Here is a 16,407-nt window from a genome sequence, read left to right on the forward strand (position 1 = left end):
ACAGCACATTATCCTGCAAGACAGCAGGTTTAAAGTTTCAGAAAAAAAAGCTGTTGTAGTTGGAGCCGGAGTGACATTACTGAGCCGGAGAGGGAATTTGAAACAGTCAGTAAAATGTAGCGGCTTTGTTGTTTGCGGATGATGATTAAAAAGACGCCCACAGCAGCAGCAGCAGCAGCAGCTGACTTTTCCTTCTAATTTGAGAGTCTATTCCTGGGGATGCTGATGGATCCAAAAAAAAAAAAAAAAATTTGGAAGGTGTTTTCCAGATGTGGGAGCCGCTCTCCTCCTCCTCCTCCAACATATCTGGTGACAGCGGGGGGAGGAGGGGGGGAGGGTGGAAGGGGAGTGAGCAGAGGAGAAATTTGGCAAGTGCCCTCGAAAAAAAAGGAACCGGTGTAGAGGAGGTGATTTAGTTTAAGAGACGCAGCGAAGGAGCTGAGGAGAGCTTCATCGGGACGAGGATGGAAGTTGTGTTCGGGATGAAGAGCGCCGGGGTCGTTGTGTTGATGCTGTGTCTCCGTCACGTGTCCTTTTCTTCTGCTCAGGTGAGTCCACGTGACATCAACAACGTGTTTCTGCGGTGTATTTCAGTTTAAAGTTTTCTACTGAGGCAGGCCATCCATTTCCTTTATGATGAACTTGTTTGTGTGAGTCCTACGAGCAGTACTCTGTGCTCACTATGCTGCTGCTTCACTACGGTCAGACTGCAGGCAAAAGTGGCCCAAATCTGATTTTTTTTTGGGGTCAAGTGACCAGGTCAGACTTCTTCAGAAGTAGTGTGAACGCTCAAATCTTGCCCAGATCTGACTTTTTTTTTTGTTTTTCATTGGACCGTTATTATATTTCACCAGGAGGATCTTAATGCAGAGTCAGGACAGTTGAAGTAGAGGAAATATATATTATATAAGTTATATGACCAGAGCTTTGGTCATTTATCAGAGCAGCATTTAAAATAAAAGGAAGAACTTCCAAAAGCATTTTAAAAAACAAAAGTGGAACATGATCTACCGCCAGATGTGTCTGCATCCAAGTCATTTAGCATCCTTTTACAGAGACCAATGAGAGCAGCTCAGGCCGGCGGCAGCAATGGACATAGGTGGGCTCAGCCCACCCAAACGTGCGTCCAGCCCACCTAATCAAAAGTTAAGAAAATATGTTCAGCCAATGGAAAAAAGTAGCACAGAAAATACCGGTACAATTTCTAACTTCTGATTGGGTGACATTTCAGTGTCGTTAGTTAAAACACACCAAGCGCGTAAAGAGGCGCATATAGCACGCGAAGCGTAGATTCGTGCCTGATCGCGCTCCTGGCCATTCATAAAAAAGCAATCCTTCTCTTCTCGGCTCTCTCTCTCTGTCTCTCTCTGTCTCTGTCTCTCTCTGTTTCTGTCTCTGTCTCTGTCTGTTTCTCTCTCTCTCCGATAGAAGGAGACAGGATGAGTGGGGAAAACTGTGCTAAATGTAGCCTATATGTGGCTGTATGCGTGTGTGTGTGTGTGTGTGTGTGTGTGTGTGTGTGTGTGTGTGTGTGTGTGTGTGTGTGTGTGTGTGTGTGTGTTGGTGTGAGGGTGCAGTGGCGGAGTGGCAATCAGGAGAGTCGGGACTTTTCCCGGTGGGCCGGTAGTGTTTGGAGGCCGCGAGGGCCGGTCTGATAATAGTTATACATTGCAAGTTCTTAGCAACACCATCCGGCGGCCTGGTGTGCGCCCGCTGCCCCCTGGTCAAACTGTGCAGCCTCTGCTCAACCCGTACGGCGGGCCGCGGCAGCCTCTTATTTCAATACAAACACAGGCTAATCAGAAAGCACTAACGAAGTGCAGGTCACAACCATGTCTAGGATTTTCAGAAACATAGGGGGATCAGTGAGCAGCCCCTCCCCAAATGGCATAGCCCCGGTCGGCCTGTGACGTAAAGCCATCAAACACCCCTTTTATTCCTCGTCATGTTTGGAAGTTTATCGGTAGCGATACTACAGGTGAAAATAAGCTAACTTTGCTAAGCACCTAATGTCACAGCTAGGCACAGATGGGAATTAGCACCAGCTACCAACCAGCCAAAAGCTGGTGACATTTGAAAGTAGCTCGTGGTTAAATATGAGACAAATAATTAACTATTGAGTGGCTCTTGTATTGTCCTTCAGTGGTTGGCAGATGTTCCTAGTTTTAAAATGAGTAACTTCCCTTGACCCATCATTGACTGCCCTGTAAGTGCACTCCAACATGTTGAACTGAAGTTCACCCTCTTGTATAAGCCCCAGTGAGGGACAAAGCCTGACATCCAGCACAATGTCAGGCGTTATCCAGGAAGTGTACTTCCGTTGATCCAAGTTAATGAGGAGGAAACAACTAACTTGAGTTATTAGTGTCCTAATAAAACGGAACTCCAACATATTGAACTGAAGTTCACCCTCTTGTATAACCACCAGTGACGCACTGCCTGTCCAAAACAAACCAGAGAAAAGCCTCCAAACACACAAACAGGTCCTTTGTGTTGTGTCACGGTGAGGGCAGCCGCGAGCTGGAGGTCAGCAGCCGGCTCAGGTCAGCGGCCGGCACAGGTCAGCAGCTGGAGGTCAGCGGCGGGCTCGGGTCCAATTCTCACTCAGGTGTTACTGCAGCCGCTCCGAAAACCTCACCTCTATGTATAGATCTCACACCTGAAACTCACTGTAGACAGGAGACAGAGAGGACCGGCAGTCTGCTGTCGGCTTCTTCTTCTAGATATCTGTATATCAGGGGTGTGAATCTTCACTGGCGTCACGATTCCATTCAATTACGATTATCCTGTCAACGATTCGAATCGATCCGATATCACGATGCATCACGATGCGTCACCTCCTCATCATTATTATATATTCAGTCCCTCCGGAACAACGCGATTATGCGATCGCATAATTCAATGCATAATCAGCCAAAGCCACGCCGCACTTTTGCCGCATAAAATGCCGATTTCCGCGCAAAATATGCGGGGCTTGCATGATTTCATAATCCCCGCATTAGCGTTGCAAAAAAGTCACATATATCTTAGCAGAAAGTTGAAAAATGTTGTGTTTACTTCACACAAGAGCAGCCATTTCCCCATTGCCATGGGAACGTTATGAAGTGACGTTATGAAGTGACGTTATGAAGTGACGTTATGAAGTGACGTTATGAAGTGACGTTATGAAGTGACGTTATGAAGTGACGTGAACATCATCGAAAAGCTTCAAACCCCGCGATGAAGCCACGATGGAACAGCAGTTTTTGCCAGTTCCCGCAATTTCATCGCAAAAATTGCATAAATATCCCGCATATTCCATCACATTTTTTAAGAAAACGTGACGCACAATCAAGGATTTTAGCCCGCAACAATCACAAAAAAACTCTGCATTTTTCTGGAAGGACTGTATATTGTTACACATGGTTTTCATTGACAAATTCAAGCAGTCAGATTTATATGAACTCCCCTTTTTTATCGTATCTGCTTTTAAATGTGGCGGAGTCTGAAAACAACAGACAACAGACAAAACCACAAAGGCAGCGACCGGAAAATCAACAGGTAACATCATTAGGCTATCATTGATTATGGTCTGTCACTGCATCGCGATGCATCAATGCAGTGATTAATTTCTACACCCATACTGAATATATCAGCAAAAAGTCAGGGCATGAGGAGAAAATACTTTCTGATAAATATTTAGCACAGTGGGGGAAACTGTTAGCTGTTCTTGTTTAGTTTTGATGGAGCTAGCAGTTTCCACAACAACTTTTTACTGTTTATTTTTTTTAACTTTTAGGTCATCAAACTCTTTTAATAACGTGATCTTTCCTAGGGATGTTAGTGATTAACCGTAGCATCAGTAACAGTTTTGACAGATTAATACTGTAGCGCTCGCGGCCCCGGCGTGCTGCTTGCTAGCTAGCTAAACAATCTTTTCTTTCTCTCCCCTCCTTTTACCTTCCAACTCGTACTCCCCTTTCTCTCCCCCCCTTCTGTTTTCTGAACCTGACCTGTCAGCTGAACTAGAGGCAACATCTTCCCCCCATGAACTCCCCGAGAGTCTCTCCCATGTGAGGCCTGCAGGGCCGCTACAATAATACTCTCAGTTAAAGGTGCTCTAAGCGATGTTGAGTGACGTCACTTCTTGTTGAAGTTTCAAAGTATTGTCAAACAAAACGGAGGCTAGCTCGTTGTCGTTGTCTAGGACAGCTCTCCTCTAGCTAACTTTCCTCTTCTTGCTTCTCTCTCCTCCAGTCCTCAAACCCCCCTTCATGTGCAAGGGCACTAACCCCCCAACCCCCACCCCCAAATCCTTCTTGTTGGTTATTGGCTGGAACACTGTTTGTTATGTTTGGTGGTGCAGGTTGGCGCAGTTTGTTTTAAAAACGTTTTTTGCATTGTAAAAAAAAAATATTCTATACAATCTATTTCTTAACTTGCTACTGCCAACTAAAATTGCATTTTAAAATGTGCTGCTGGATGGTGGCTGTCAGCAGTCAGCAGTAAAGTACGTTTGAGTGTCCTGGACGGATGAACTAGGACTCCGTTGCCTGCTTATCAGTTAAAAGGTTAACGAGGGTCGGCTATCAAAATCTAATCTAATCTAATCTAAATTAGCATCTTTGGTTTTTCCAAATATCAATAAACATTTTAGCCGTTAGACATCAAGGATGAACATCAGGACTTATTTCACGAGCTGGGATTACCTCCGACAAGTAGGTTTCGGTTCGGTTTGATTGTCCTGTCAGCAGGATTACAAAAAAAGTACTGGTCCGATTTTCATGAAACTTGGGCAACATGGGCCAAGGAAGAACCCAATACATGTTTAGGGAGAATCCAAATCCCGGGGCAGATACCCAAATACATTTTCATTAACACTGCCAGGTGGCCATGTCGGAGGTCTGCGCTCTCCAAGTGCCCTTCTATGTTTTGACACGTAACAGTCAAACAAGTGGGTTCACCGAAAGAAGTAGATCACAAATTCACCTGTGAGACCTCTGGCAGCATCGGAGTCTGTCCTCTAACCTCTCCTCGTCCCCGTCCACAGGAGTGTCCATCCACCCATGACCTGCTGAACTCGCTGCGGCAGGTGGAGAAGATGTTGGCGGTCCACGAGGCGTCGTACCAGCAGGGCCTGCGCTCCCTCAGGAAGAAGATAAGCGCTCTACACAACAGCACCATGGCCATCTTTAAGACCGGCGGTGAGGGTCAAAAGTTCACAGCACAATGTTATAATGAAGTATGTCTGCTATTGAAAAACATATAGTGAAAGTAAAAAGAAAAAGTACGCGATTTGGAACCACAGAGTGTAAACAATAATGGATGTAACATCCATGATGTCATCCATTTGTTTGTGGACTGCCGCTTTAAAGCCTCGATTTTGGCGATACGGCTGTCAGCAACAGCTTTACTTTTCAGACCCGGAAGCTCCGCCAGGTCTGTGTTATGAACTCTGACTTTGAGAGTCTTTATCTGGGTGTGGAGCACCCAACAGGAGAAGGTGGAGATATTATCTCCACCTCCAATGTAGAGAATTTCTCCCATCTAGCATTGAGATCATATATTGCAATCAACTCTCTCGCGCCACGCAGTTCAAAAGTACGTATTAACAGCTACGGTAGCCTTCACGCTTCAAAAAGGGCCAGGAAGCGACGATACCCATTAGCAGCATTAGCAGCATCTGTGAGTTTATCATGTGACAGTGAAAACGCAAAAGGCAGAGCAGTGTGTCCTGTATATCCCTTACCGGCTAACGTATTTCAAGATGGCACATGAATACGGAGCGTCTACCCCAGTTCATGCAAACGCAAATGTAACATTTCAAGCCAATAAGAATACTTAGAATTGATGGTGGTGGTAAATATTCATGAAATAGGACAAGTTTGTGAACGGGCAACACAGATTTTGATAATGAACAACTAACAACGTTACCCACTGGGATTTTAAGAGGGTAAATGACGTCTGAACGTCTCCTTGTGCTCCCAGCAACCTGCTCCAAACCAGAGCCACCTGCTCATGGCCGCAGACTGGGCAGGGTGTTCGCCATCGGGCACGAGATCCACTTCCTGTGCAAGCCTGGCTACGAGCTGATTGGCCCACGCACCCGAGTGTGTCTTGATTCTCTGAGGTGGAGCGGCCAGCAGCCAATGTGTAGACGTAAGTACTGACACCGGACCATAATTCTGAGACTGGTTTGGTACCAGGAGATCTCTGAAGTCTTGTTTTTTTTTTCTATTTTCAGCCCTCAACAGCAGTGGAAACTCCCTGGCCTCCTTCTCTCCTGCTGCTCCTTCCTCCTCCTTCCCTGTCTCTGCTGCTCTGTCAGCAGCCTCCTCCTCCTCCTCTGCAGCATCCTCACCTCCTCCTGTCTCCTCTACATCACCCACGTCTTCCTCCCCGCCCTCCTCCGTCCGTCCGTCTCACTGCACTCACTTCCTGGGCTCCACCCGCTGCACCTGTGACGTGGGTTTCACCATATCAGGCCGCGACAACAACATCTGCACAGGTAATAAATATGTCTCACCAATAACTATTACTTCCACTACTACTACCAGGCTGTTGTCATGAACCATTCATACATATCCCGACGAAAAGTAAAGCGCTGTTACTTGTATGTATACAACCTATATATTACTGTATGCAACACATTGACATCTGTTTAAGAATGCTTCGGACCACGTAGGAAGGAGGTCAGGGTGGATGTTTGGGTCATAAAACACAGCGCGTTTAAGTGGGGGAGCGGAGTTCGTGTCCCAGGGAATACGCTAGCCTTTCACCCAGGAAACGTGTTTGTTTCCAGGGGGTGTGTTAATGTGAACCACGATCTTTTTTCTAATTTTAATTAGCGGTTTTGGTTCCTAAACTTAACTGATGTTAAGGCTGCATGACACTAATTTTTTGTTGGCTAAACTCAACTGCCACGGACCCTGAAACGACCGACACCTTGCTGTGCCCTGTACCCGACTCATAGTTACCTTTTGTCGGCTAAAAGCTCAACTAGCAGCCGCCTCTGAAACGACCGTCAGCTCCCAGTAACTTTAAAACTGCAAAGACCGCTAAGCTTAACGGTCACTGTGACCGGTCGTCACGTGATCGGCTGACTGTCGCCTTAATTTTGTAGGATATCATACAAACGTGCCCTGTACCCTACTCATAGTTACCTTTTGTCGGCTAAAAACTCAACTAGCAGCTGCCTCTGAAACGACCGTCAGCTCCCAGTAACTTTTAAACTGCAAAGACCGCTAAGCTTAACAGTCACTGTGACCGGTCGTCACGTGATCGGTCGCCGTAATTTCGTAGGATATCATACAAATTGGTGTGCATGAGTTTTCGTACGATATCATAATAACCTGTTCATAAGAATGGGTTGACTACTACTGAGGATCCTTTGTGTGTGTTTCAGATATCGATGAGTGCCGTCTGTTTCCTCTCGGTCAGCCCGGCCGGCTCTGCGTCCACCAGTGTGTAAACACGCCCGGCAGCTTCCACTGCTTCTGTCCGGCTGGCTACGACCTCTCCATAGACGGCCGCAGCTGCACAGGTCAGAGTTCAAAGGTCATCCCGATCGGTCGGTCGGTCGGGGGGGGGGGGTGTTTAGAGTCGTGTGGAAACTAACGCCTCTGTGCTCCTCTGCTCAGATATTGACGAGTGTGAAAACCGGCTGCACAACTGCACAGCAGACCAGGTGTGTGTGAACACCTACGGAGGTTTCCAGTGTGTGACGGTGGAGTGTCCTCACATGAAAAACGCCACGTACATCAAGACGTCACCAATGTAACAGCATACCGTCCTGAATCACATCCTTCTGCTGATCACTCTCCTTTGTTTCATTACTGCAAAGCTACGCATCTCCACACCACAGTATATAAACAAACAGCATATACACACAATATAAACCACGTATAATTAAATATGTTGAAGGTTTCTTCCTCGCTCACATATTTCATTGCAGTCTGCACAATGAGATTGGTCACCCAACCTTTCAACCTCATGGTGTCGCTAAGGAAAACTTGAGATATCATGAGATTTGTTAGAATTCATCCTCTGGGAACCGTGATTATCTGGAGAAAATAAACGGAAATCTAATGGTGCTTACCCACTGCTAGTACCAGCTCTGCTCGGCTCAGCTCGACCACGGTGCCCCGTCCTCCTTTTTCTACTGCAGATTTAGTACCGCCTCATGCATGAAGCGAGCGTGGCTAGTTGTCATAGCGACGCCGCAGGAAACTGCCGTGACCTAACGCGACACACACAGAACGTCGAAGGTGTGTTGTTTTTGATTCTCAGCATGCGGCTGTTTGCCAGAAGACAAATTTTGTTTCCAAAAAAGCTGGAGGCAGCAAAAAAAAACACCGCTGGCTAAACTATTAAAAAATGTATGGTTTGTTCAGGACACCCCCACCCACCCCCCCACCCCCCGTCTGTCGCTACAGCAATGATGACGCAGTGATTAGTGACGATTCTCTCGTCACCTTTTGGTATCGCCTCAGCTCTCTTGGAACCTCGATGGCGGTGGTACTACAAAAAGTACCTGTTAGCAGTTTTTCATAATGGGAAACCCAAAAAGGGCAATTAGAGTCGAGCTGAGTCGAGCAGGTACCATGTAATGGGAAAAACGCCATAAGTGCTAGAAACGGGCCGAACGATCAAACGTCAGTGACATCCCGACAGCCATGCTGCTAACTTGGCTAACCTCCAAACAGCCAGAGTTTCAGCATATTCACAACGCTTTGCATTTAACTTCTAAGTATACAAAGCTAAGATAGTTAACGTCCAAGTTCAACTCACCGTTATCGTCACAGAAGCTATATTTGAAGCTCTCTGATTGGATGGTTGATTCCTTTCTTTTTTACCTAACTTTTGTTATTACTTGCGTGTTTGTCTTTCAAGATGTTCATAGCCAACGTTAAGACAACAAAGAACTTGCAACTTTAGACAACATTACTCAACAAATGGGGATGGATCCAAAACACTGAGTTTGAATGTGTCAAAAGACACTGTTAGCTGGCTAACCAACAAACAGCTAGCACACTAACAGCCATATAATAATAATAAAAATATAGGGTGAATGACATCTCAACAGCACAATAAACTGCAAACAAACAAGTAGAGAAGGAATACAAACTGGGCAGGCGAGACAAAGAAAACCATAAACCTTCTCACCTCAAAAGACAAAGACTGGACCATGGAGAGAGATTTGAAGACAATGAGTTCTACCTCCATGTCGCCCACTTCCTCTCTCCACCCGACAGTTAGCAAACCCTAACTCTCCTCTGACAGAAACTGGGCCAAGAGTCAGACTGAGGTTTGGCCTCAGACGCCCCGCTGAGGTTTTCAGGCTCCAGTCAGCTGGGCAGCTGATGGCGATGAAAAAGGCGTGAAACAGAAAGTAAACTGGCTATAAAGTTTTGAATTTATCGCTACAGCTGAATCCTAATTGTATGTTTTAGTGATGCAGGGAGGACAGACTGTAGGGAGGCATGCAGGGTCAGCTTTAGGTTAAGGGTTATGTGTAGTGTTCATTCTGCCAGAGAGGCTCTTTGGCTGTGAGTTTGGTCAAATATAAACAGTTAAAGGCTGTGTTTTAAGGATTAAATTTAGGATTTAGTTATTTAGAAGTGTGGTATTTACTCGGAATGCAGAGAAAACTGTACTTTCCACACGTGCGAAGCCTTAAAACTCTGTGTGACATACATTTGGTCAGAATAGCTGAACCTTGTATTGTCTTTGTGGCAAATTTGACCCATTTTCTAAATTTCTATATCAGAAATATGGGTTTCTTTTTAACTACCTAGTTTTGATCAAAAATAACATGGATGATTCTATACAACGCGCTTCGCAAGTACAACAACAGATCGGATCTCTACTTTCATTCACAATTTTGTGTGTTTTGTTCAATTTTTTAACATTTAAAAAAGAAAAATGAAATGTTTCGAAACTGAACCCGACTGAACGTTGACATATACCCTTCTTTGATTATCCTTCCTTAAATATTAGTCTAAATAATTAATAATTCCTGCTTTTTTTACTCAAAATGTAGGTACAATTTCCTAAAAAGGAGGTTTATTGACCATGAATTCCAAAAATAAGTGTAAAACTATATAAGTTGGTGATGGTGTTCATACATGGTGGTGAAAAAAAGTGCCAAAAATGTCGAAAAAAGAGACAAAGACGCCAGAAAAGGTGTTGATTTTGACCTGGGAGGATGATGCATGGTCGAATGGAAGACAACACAAGGGTTAACACAGAATATGTGAGCAGGGTATAATTATAGGAGACAATGATTTGTTTGATTTGATCGGACACTAAATTGTGCATGACTAAAGAAAGCATGGAGTCTCTGGAGAACTGCAGCGATTCAGAGCTGAGACTCAGCGTCTCTTCAGCTGTAGAGGAGACGGGAGCCACTCAGTCCACAACCACAAATCACTGACAATGTAAATAGCGTTTGACTGACTGCCTTCTGCTTTTCTAGATAATTCCATCCACAAGGGTAACACCTAGTTTGATGTGACAGGAGGATTTAGCAGGTTGCAGCGAATCACAAGAAATTGGATAAATGCATGTACAGTATATTTTTTTAAACAAAGTACATTTGGCATACGAAGGGACAACAGAGGAGCCAAGCAGGAGTCATTGAGAAAACATTGTTAAATTATAAGAAAGAAATCCCTATTTCTACACCACTAACGAAGCTTGAGCTATGTTACTGGTTACTGGTCGCACGGCGTTCATAGTTCGACTGGTCGTGACTGCTTTCCCAAGATGGCGCCCGCCTGTATACGTGAACGGTACTGTCTTTCTAAACTATGTTTTTAACAAACTGTCTTTACACTTACAACGTTCTCAATGCTTCTGTTTACATGTAGGGACCCTCATTATGCTGCTGTGGAAGTGTGGTGATATTTTGAGCCTTGTTAGTGGTGTAGAAATAGTCATTTCTTTTTACTTCACCCTCCGCCCCGACGACTAGCGTTATATGCTAATTAGCGGTTTGCGCTAAAACTGGTCACATTACATTAGCATGAAAACATATCTCAGAGAACGGTCGACTCTGTACACGTGTTATTAACCCCTAGGTTCATTTTGCGCCGGATTTCTCCTTTAAATATCATAAAGAGGGTTTGTAAATACTTATTTATCTCAGAATGTAGAAACTGCTGGAACGTGTTTCATCTTCTCAGAAAGACCGATGTAAGAACCCTGCGAAGAGATTCATTGAGTTACAGAGTCTAGCGGAACCGAGGCCAGACAGGAAGTGACTGTAGAATAAAGACAAAACATAATAACATTTACTTTGTGTTTCCGCAGGCGCTGTGAGAGGAACCCGTGCATGCTGGGTGACAAGGCGTGCACTCAGGCGCCAAACTCCATCTCGTTCCACTTCCTGTCAGTGGTGTCCAACATGTCCGCGCCCCGCATCCTCTTCCGGGTATCGGCGGCCCGCGTGCTGGGCGACACGCTGCGTTTCGGCCTGGCGGGCGGCCGCGGACGGGGCCACTTCAGCGTGCAGCGCTCGGGCCGGCAAACTGGCACCCTCCTCCTGGTGACGCCCATCAACGGTCCCGCCGCTCTGGAGGCCGAGGTGGAGATGAGCGAGCTGGAGCGCAACAACCTGCTGGGCCGCTACCTGACAAAGGTCACCCTGTTCGTTTCTCCGTACGAGTTTTAGGGGCAGGAGTCTGGAAGTCTGAAATAGACAGGGAGGGAGGGGGGAGGGGTGTCAAACCACTAAGTGTTTTGGGGGATTTACTGTATCCCGTGACTGATCTGGACACATTCAAATTAATTCTCATAAGCCAAAACAAATCTCTTTAGAATAGGCCTTCAGCAATATCACATCTAATTTAGCTGCTGGTTTTATTGTTTTTGTGTTGTTGCTTCACCTGCTTTTATCGTACTTACCACAGTTTTATGGTAAAGTGTCTTTGAGTACAGCGTTATATAAATAAAATGTATTATTATTATTATTATTATTATTATTATTATCTGTTGAACTTCTTCTGTAAAACGTTGCATTCTGTATATAATGTAGCCACGTCGTTCAAGTAGAAACTCTTCAGAGTTTAGGAGTTGTATTAAACCAGCGGTGTAGTCTACGTGATACACAGGTATACGCAGTATACCCACTAAGAAAGCTCCAGGATTTCCATATACTCACTTATAAATGCCCAATGACATGCGACGACATACTTTCCATTATATTTTTGATATATTTTGAATTGTCATCTGTGTTTTTCGTCTTCACACAGGCTAAATAAAGGTATTGGTGTTATATGGTGGTAAGGTGTTTATCATTTTGAAACCAGAACACAACTAATGTTGAGAATGACTCAAAAAGTTATTTTAAAACCCGAAAAGATTCAGGGTTTTTAGAGAAAACATTCGGGTCTGGGGCCCACGAGGCGACCCGCTTGCCCGGCCCTGCTTAAGTTCATTCATGCTTTCTACTTGTTCTTCTCTACATCTCAGAGGTACATAGTTTTTCGTCCCCTTCCTGTCCAGTGAAAACCACGTGTCTCCAGATGTGTTGATGTTGAATGTTTGTGATGAATTGAAGGATGAAGTGTTCCTTTATGTGTTGATAATTCTTGTACTTTTTGAACTAAATAGTCTTTAAAAAGCCTCTCGGATCAGCTGGAAAATGCATCGTCACGAAGCTGAAAACAGGGCTGTTTTTAGGACACCATGAAAAGTTCTTCCACCACGTATTATTCCTCTGATGCATTATAATGCCAAGTCACAGAGCTAATCTTATATAGTTTAGAGTCCTTTCAAGCAGTAGTAAGTGTTGTTAAACTGTCTCTTGGGTTTTTAAATGATTGTCAGGGGCTGTGTCTCATTCCGCATACTTCCGTCAGTACACTGCTAATGTGCACTGACCACTTACTGCCATAGTGCCCACTTTCGAATGTTAGTATTGTCCCAAAAGGAACACTTATGTTAAAACACTTACCGGAAATGACGAGCGGGATGAGCGTGACGAACGCAACACGTGAATGCAAAATCTGATGAAAATCTTTTATACTGACCTTTGTCGATCAAAAAAACTGATTCAGCAACTGTACGGTCTATTTCTCTCTTTAAATGTTTTCAGAAACACGTTTCGGTGAACTATTTTCATAAAATATGAGATCGTATTCCGAACGAGCCGCCATTATGATTGGTTTTGAAATTCGGTAGCAGCCAGACCCTCGTGACGCATTCGTCCAATCAGCTGCCAGTGGTCCCTCCCCTTCCGCTTTGTCGTCAAGATGGCACCCGTTTAGTGTGAGTAGGGTCCATCGTTTCACACTGAACTTTTTGACTGTTTTTAGGGCGTCATCCTGGTACTTTCAGTGCACTGACTTTTAGCGTTATCTACACTATATACTTAAAACTAAGTGTTTGAAGTGTGCAAGTAGGCAGTTTGAGACACAGCCAGGGATTTATCTTTCACAAACAGATGCTTAGCTCTGGGAGTTGAATGTAGTAATAATGCATGAGAGATGTACACTGTGTTGAGTCAGATTATTTGCTCTTTGTTGAGGATTCTAGCAGATATGTGGCTCTAGTACTTTGTCTTTATTCTGATCATATTGCTGAAATGACTCGACACATTCGCTAATAAAGATTTTTACTCCAACTCCTTGTGTCATGTGCAGGTTTCTTGTGTGTTCTGTTACATAAATGAAGGTATTTTTGCATGTTTTGAGACATTCGAGTTGTAAACTGCAGTTTTGTTCGATGGAAGCTGCGAGTTTGACATGTTTTTGGTCTGTCGGACGAAAGAATTTGACACAGATCTGTCAGGCAGCCTGAAGCCTCCACAGACCAGACAGAACACACACATTAACAACACGCAGACATACAGGCACATGTGTTTACACCGTGTCTGCAGACGCATTCTCACACATACAAGACAGAAAAAAAACATGGCACACAGAAACTCGTATATCACACTGTGACGTCAGCTCTGTTCAGGTGTGTGAGAGGACTACTCTATATGTCTGAATGCTCTTTGACACTTTTAAATTGTAGAAAGTCCTCTTTACAAATATATGTTATTTCAGTTACTACATGGAGAACAAAACGCTGTACAATGGTTCAACCAGAGTGCAGTGTTTTTTCTGTACGAGACATTTTTGGTGCCCACCAAAAGGGGTTTTAGCCAGCGCCCAAATGATGAGAATTATGAATTAAAAAAAAGAAATTATAATCTCTCTGAATGTGTTTAATAGAAATTCACCAAACAACTGTTGAACAAGCAAAACATAAACTTAAATACGAGCGCTAAAGAGATCTCAGTTTTTACCGTCCAGAGTCAGGACATTCAATAGATTTTTTTTAACGTTAAATGGTTGCACTTTCGGTTATGTTTAGGCACAAAAACTACTTGGTTACTACTCTTCTCTACCACTGCAACTCAATGTTTTATGATCAGATTACTATTATTATTATTATTATTTTATTTAACCTTTATTTAACCAGGTAAGCCATTGAGAACAGGTTCTCATTTGCAACGGCGACCTGGCAAAGGAAAGCTATAGGCATGCAAGACAACATATAGTTTCACATTCAATACAGTACAAGAATACAGAATACAATATGCTACATAAAGTGCAGATTAAGTGGGCATTACAAATGCCGGTGCGTAGTGAGGTGTAAGTAAGTCGATGGATATGCAATACATGAACAGAGAGTCAATACACTGCTGAGATGGTGTAATGAGTCAATAAACAGTTAGTCTAGTGGTCTAGTTAGTGAAGTAGATCAGTTATAACTAGGGCTGTCAGTGCTAACGCGTTAATTGCGATGCGATTAAGGGCCGACGCGATTTTTTTAATCGCATGCCGGCATTTATTAATTTATTTTACACTTCACTCGGCTTTGCGTCGTGCCTAACAGGCTACTATTTTGACCCTTTGCAGCACCGTTACTTATCATCCAGCTGCCACTTCCTCCTAACACATCCTGCTGCTGCAGGCATGATGGAGAAACACAGCAGCAATAACTCTGAATGGAGCTTTTTATTTTCCAAAACTCCCGGACGGCTCGTAAACAAGTCGAAAGCCACATGCACGTTGTGTAAATCCGAATTAAAATATCACCAAAGCACGTCAAGCTTGAGCTCCCACCTACGGAGCTAAGCATAGTAGTACAGTTAACGTGATGCTACCCGCTAGCGGGCAACTAACTGCAGACCTGTCAGCATCGTAGAGGACTCGGGTCTTAAAGACGTACTACGGTTGACCTGTCTCGTTGCCGTCGAGGGAGACAGTAGTTTCACCATACACATACCACACGGAGAAAGCAGCCACACTGGAACTGCTGCAAGGTGCTGCAAACGCTGTCTCATTAACCGGTGATCACTGGACGTCAGTGAGTAATCAACATTATTTAGGAGTTACTAAACACTATATTGACTCTGGTAAGGATAGGGATTTTTAGTTTTTTAGTTAAGAATTGTGCAATAATGACAGATTCACACATTTTTCTTTTGTTTACAGTAAATAAATAATTACAAATCTTAAAATCAAGTTCATAAAGTAACTTTCTTTGCATTCATTTGATTCCCAATCAAGATACACTGGTAAGAACTGCTTTCGATTGTTAATATGTACTTAAAAACTGTTCTGAAACGCAAAATAATAGAATTTTAATCATGTGATAGAATATGCGATTAAAAAATTGTAATCGTTTGACATCCCTAATTATAACACAATATATATATATATATATATATGAATAGACAGTCTAGATAAATGCTAAAGTGTAGTGAAGAGTCAATATACAGTTAGTGCAAGTTAAATGTATGTTCCAACAATTTACCAATAACAATATGAGTCAAGAATGAATCCTTAATTTAGTTTTGAAAACCAGAGATCTCTAATTTGTCCTTGGTAAAAACCAAAGCAACTTATTTAAAAAAAATCTTATTAATAAGGGGTGTATGACTTTCCCCAGTAATCTGCGTCAGTATGAAACACTTTGTGTGTGTGTGTGTATATATATATATATATATATATATATATATATATATATATATATATATATAACGATCAGACAATACAAAGTTTGTAATTTGGCATCCAGACATCTTAAGATAACAGTCTAATAATTCAACAGTCTTGAATTAGTGTTTCCTTTAGGATTTTTTTAAGCAATGGGGGCAGGTCTGTCTGAACAACGTGAGCGGCAGCCAACGGGGGCATTATGTCGGCAGGAAAATTTTAAAGGCAACCGCGACTACATTGTGCGTCTGCCCTATTTCTGATACCGTGGCAGCAGAAATTTTGCCGTGGCATGGCCGCCACTACAAAATCAACATAGAGGAAACACTGCTTGAAGGCAGGTAATGCAGTTTTTTGAGAAAAAACATTCACAGAAAGAAGGAAAAAAAAAAAATCCATTAATTATAATCTGAAAAAACAACAATGTACATCA

The 16,407-nt window shown here is 43.4% G+C and overlaps 1 protein-coding gene across 1 annotated transcript; it reads left to right on the plus strand.

Annotated features, from left to right (window-relative positions):
- The first annotated feature begins 464 nt into the window (after window positions 1–464).
- On the plus strand, window positions 465–11,653 carry LOC144521462 (fibulin-7-like). Its single transcript, XM_078256009.1, has 7 exons — window positions 465–548; window positions 5,030–5,183; window positions 5,968–6,138; window positions 6,224–6,487; window positions 7,385–7,522; window positions 7,620–7,755; window positions 11,293–11,653. Exons 1-7 carry the CDS (start codon window positions 465–467, stop codon window positions 11,651–11,653), a joined length of 1,308 nt encoding a protein of 435 aa, XP_078112135.1.
- The last annotated feature ends 4,754 nt before the right edge of the window (window positions 11,654–16,407 follow it).

Source organism: Sander vitreus, chromosome 8, assembly GCF_031162955.1.
Source record: "Sander vitreus isolate 19-12246 chromosome 8, sanVit1, whole genome shotgun sequence".
In the NCBI taxonomy this organism is placed as follows: domain Eukaryota; kingdom Metazoa; phylum Chordata; class Actinopteri; order Perciformes; family Percidae; genus Sander; species Sander vitreus.

What these genes read in the sequence shown, in the direction of transcription:
- LOC144521462 (XM_078256009.1), top strand. Translation starts at nt 465, where the DNA reads ATGGAAGTTGTGTTCGGGATGAAGAGCGCCGGGGTCGTTGTGTTGATG. An exon ending in GGCCATCTTTAAGACCGGCG is followed by an intron (nt 5,184 to 5,967) that starts GTGAGGGTCAAA and finishes TTGTGCTCCCAG; the next exon opens with CAACCTGCTCCAAACCAGAG. An exon ending in AGACGGCCGCAGCTGCACAG is followed by an intron (nt 7,523 to 7,619) that starts GTCAGAGTTCAA and finishes TCCTCTGCTCAG; the next exon opens with ATATTGACGAGTGTGAAAAC.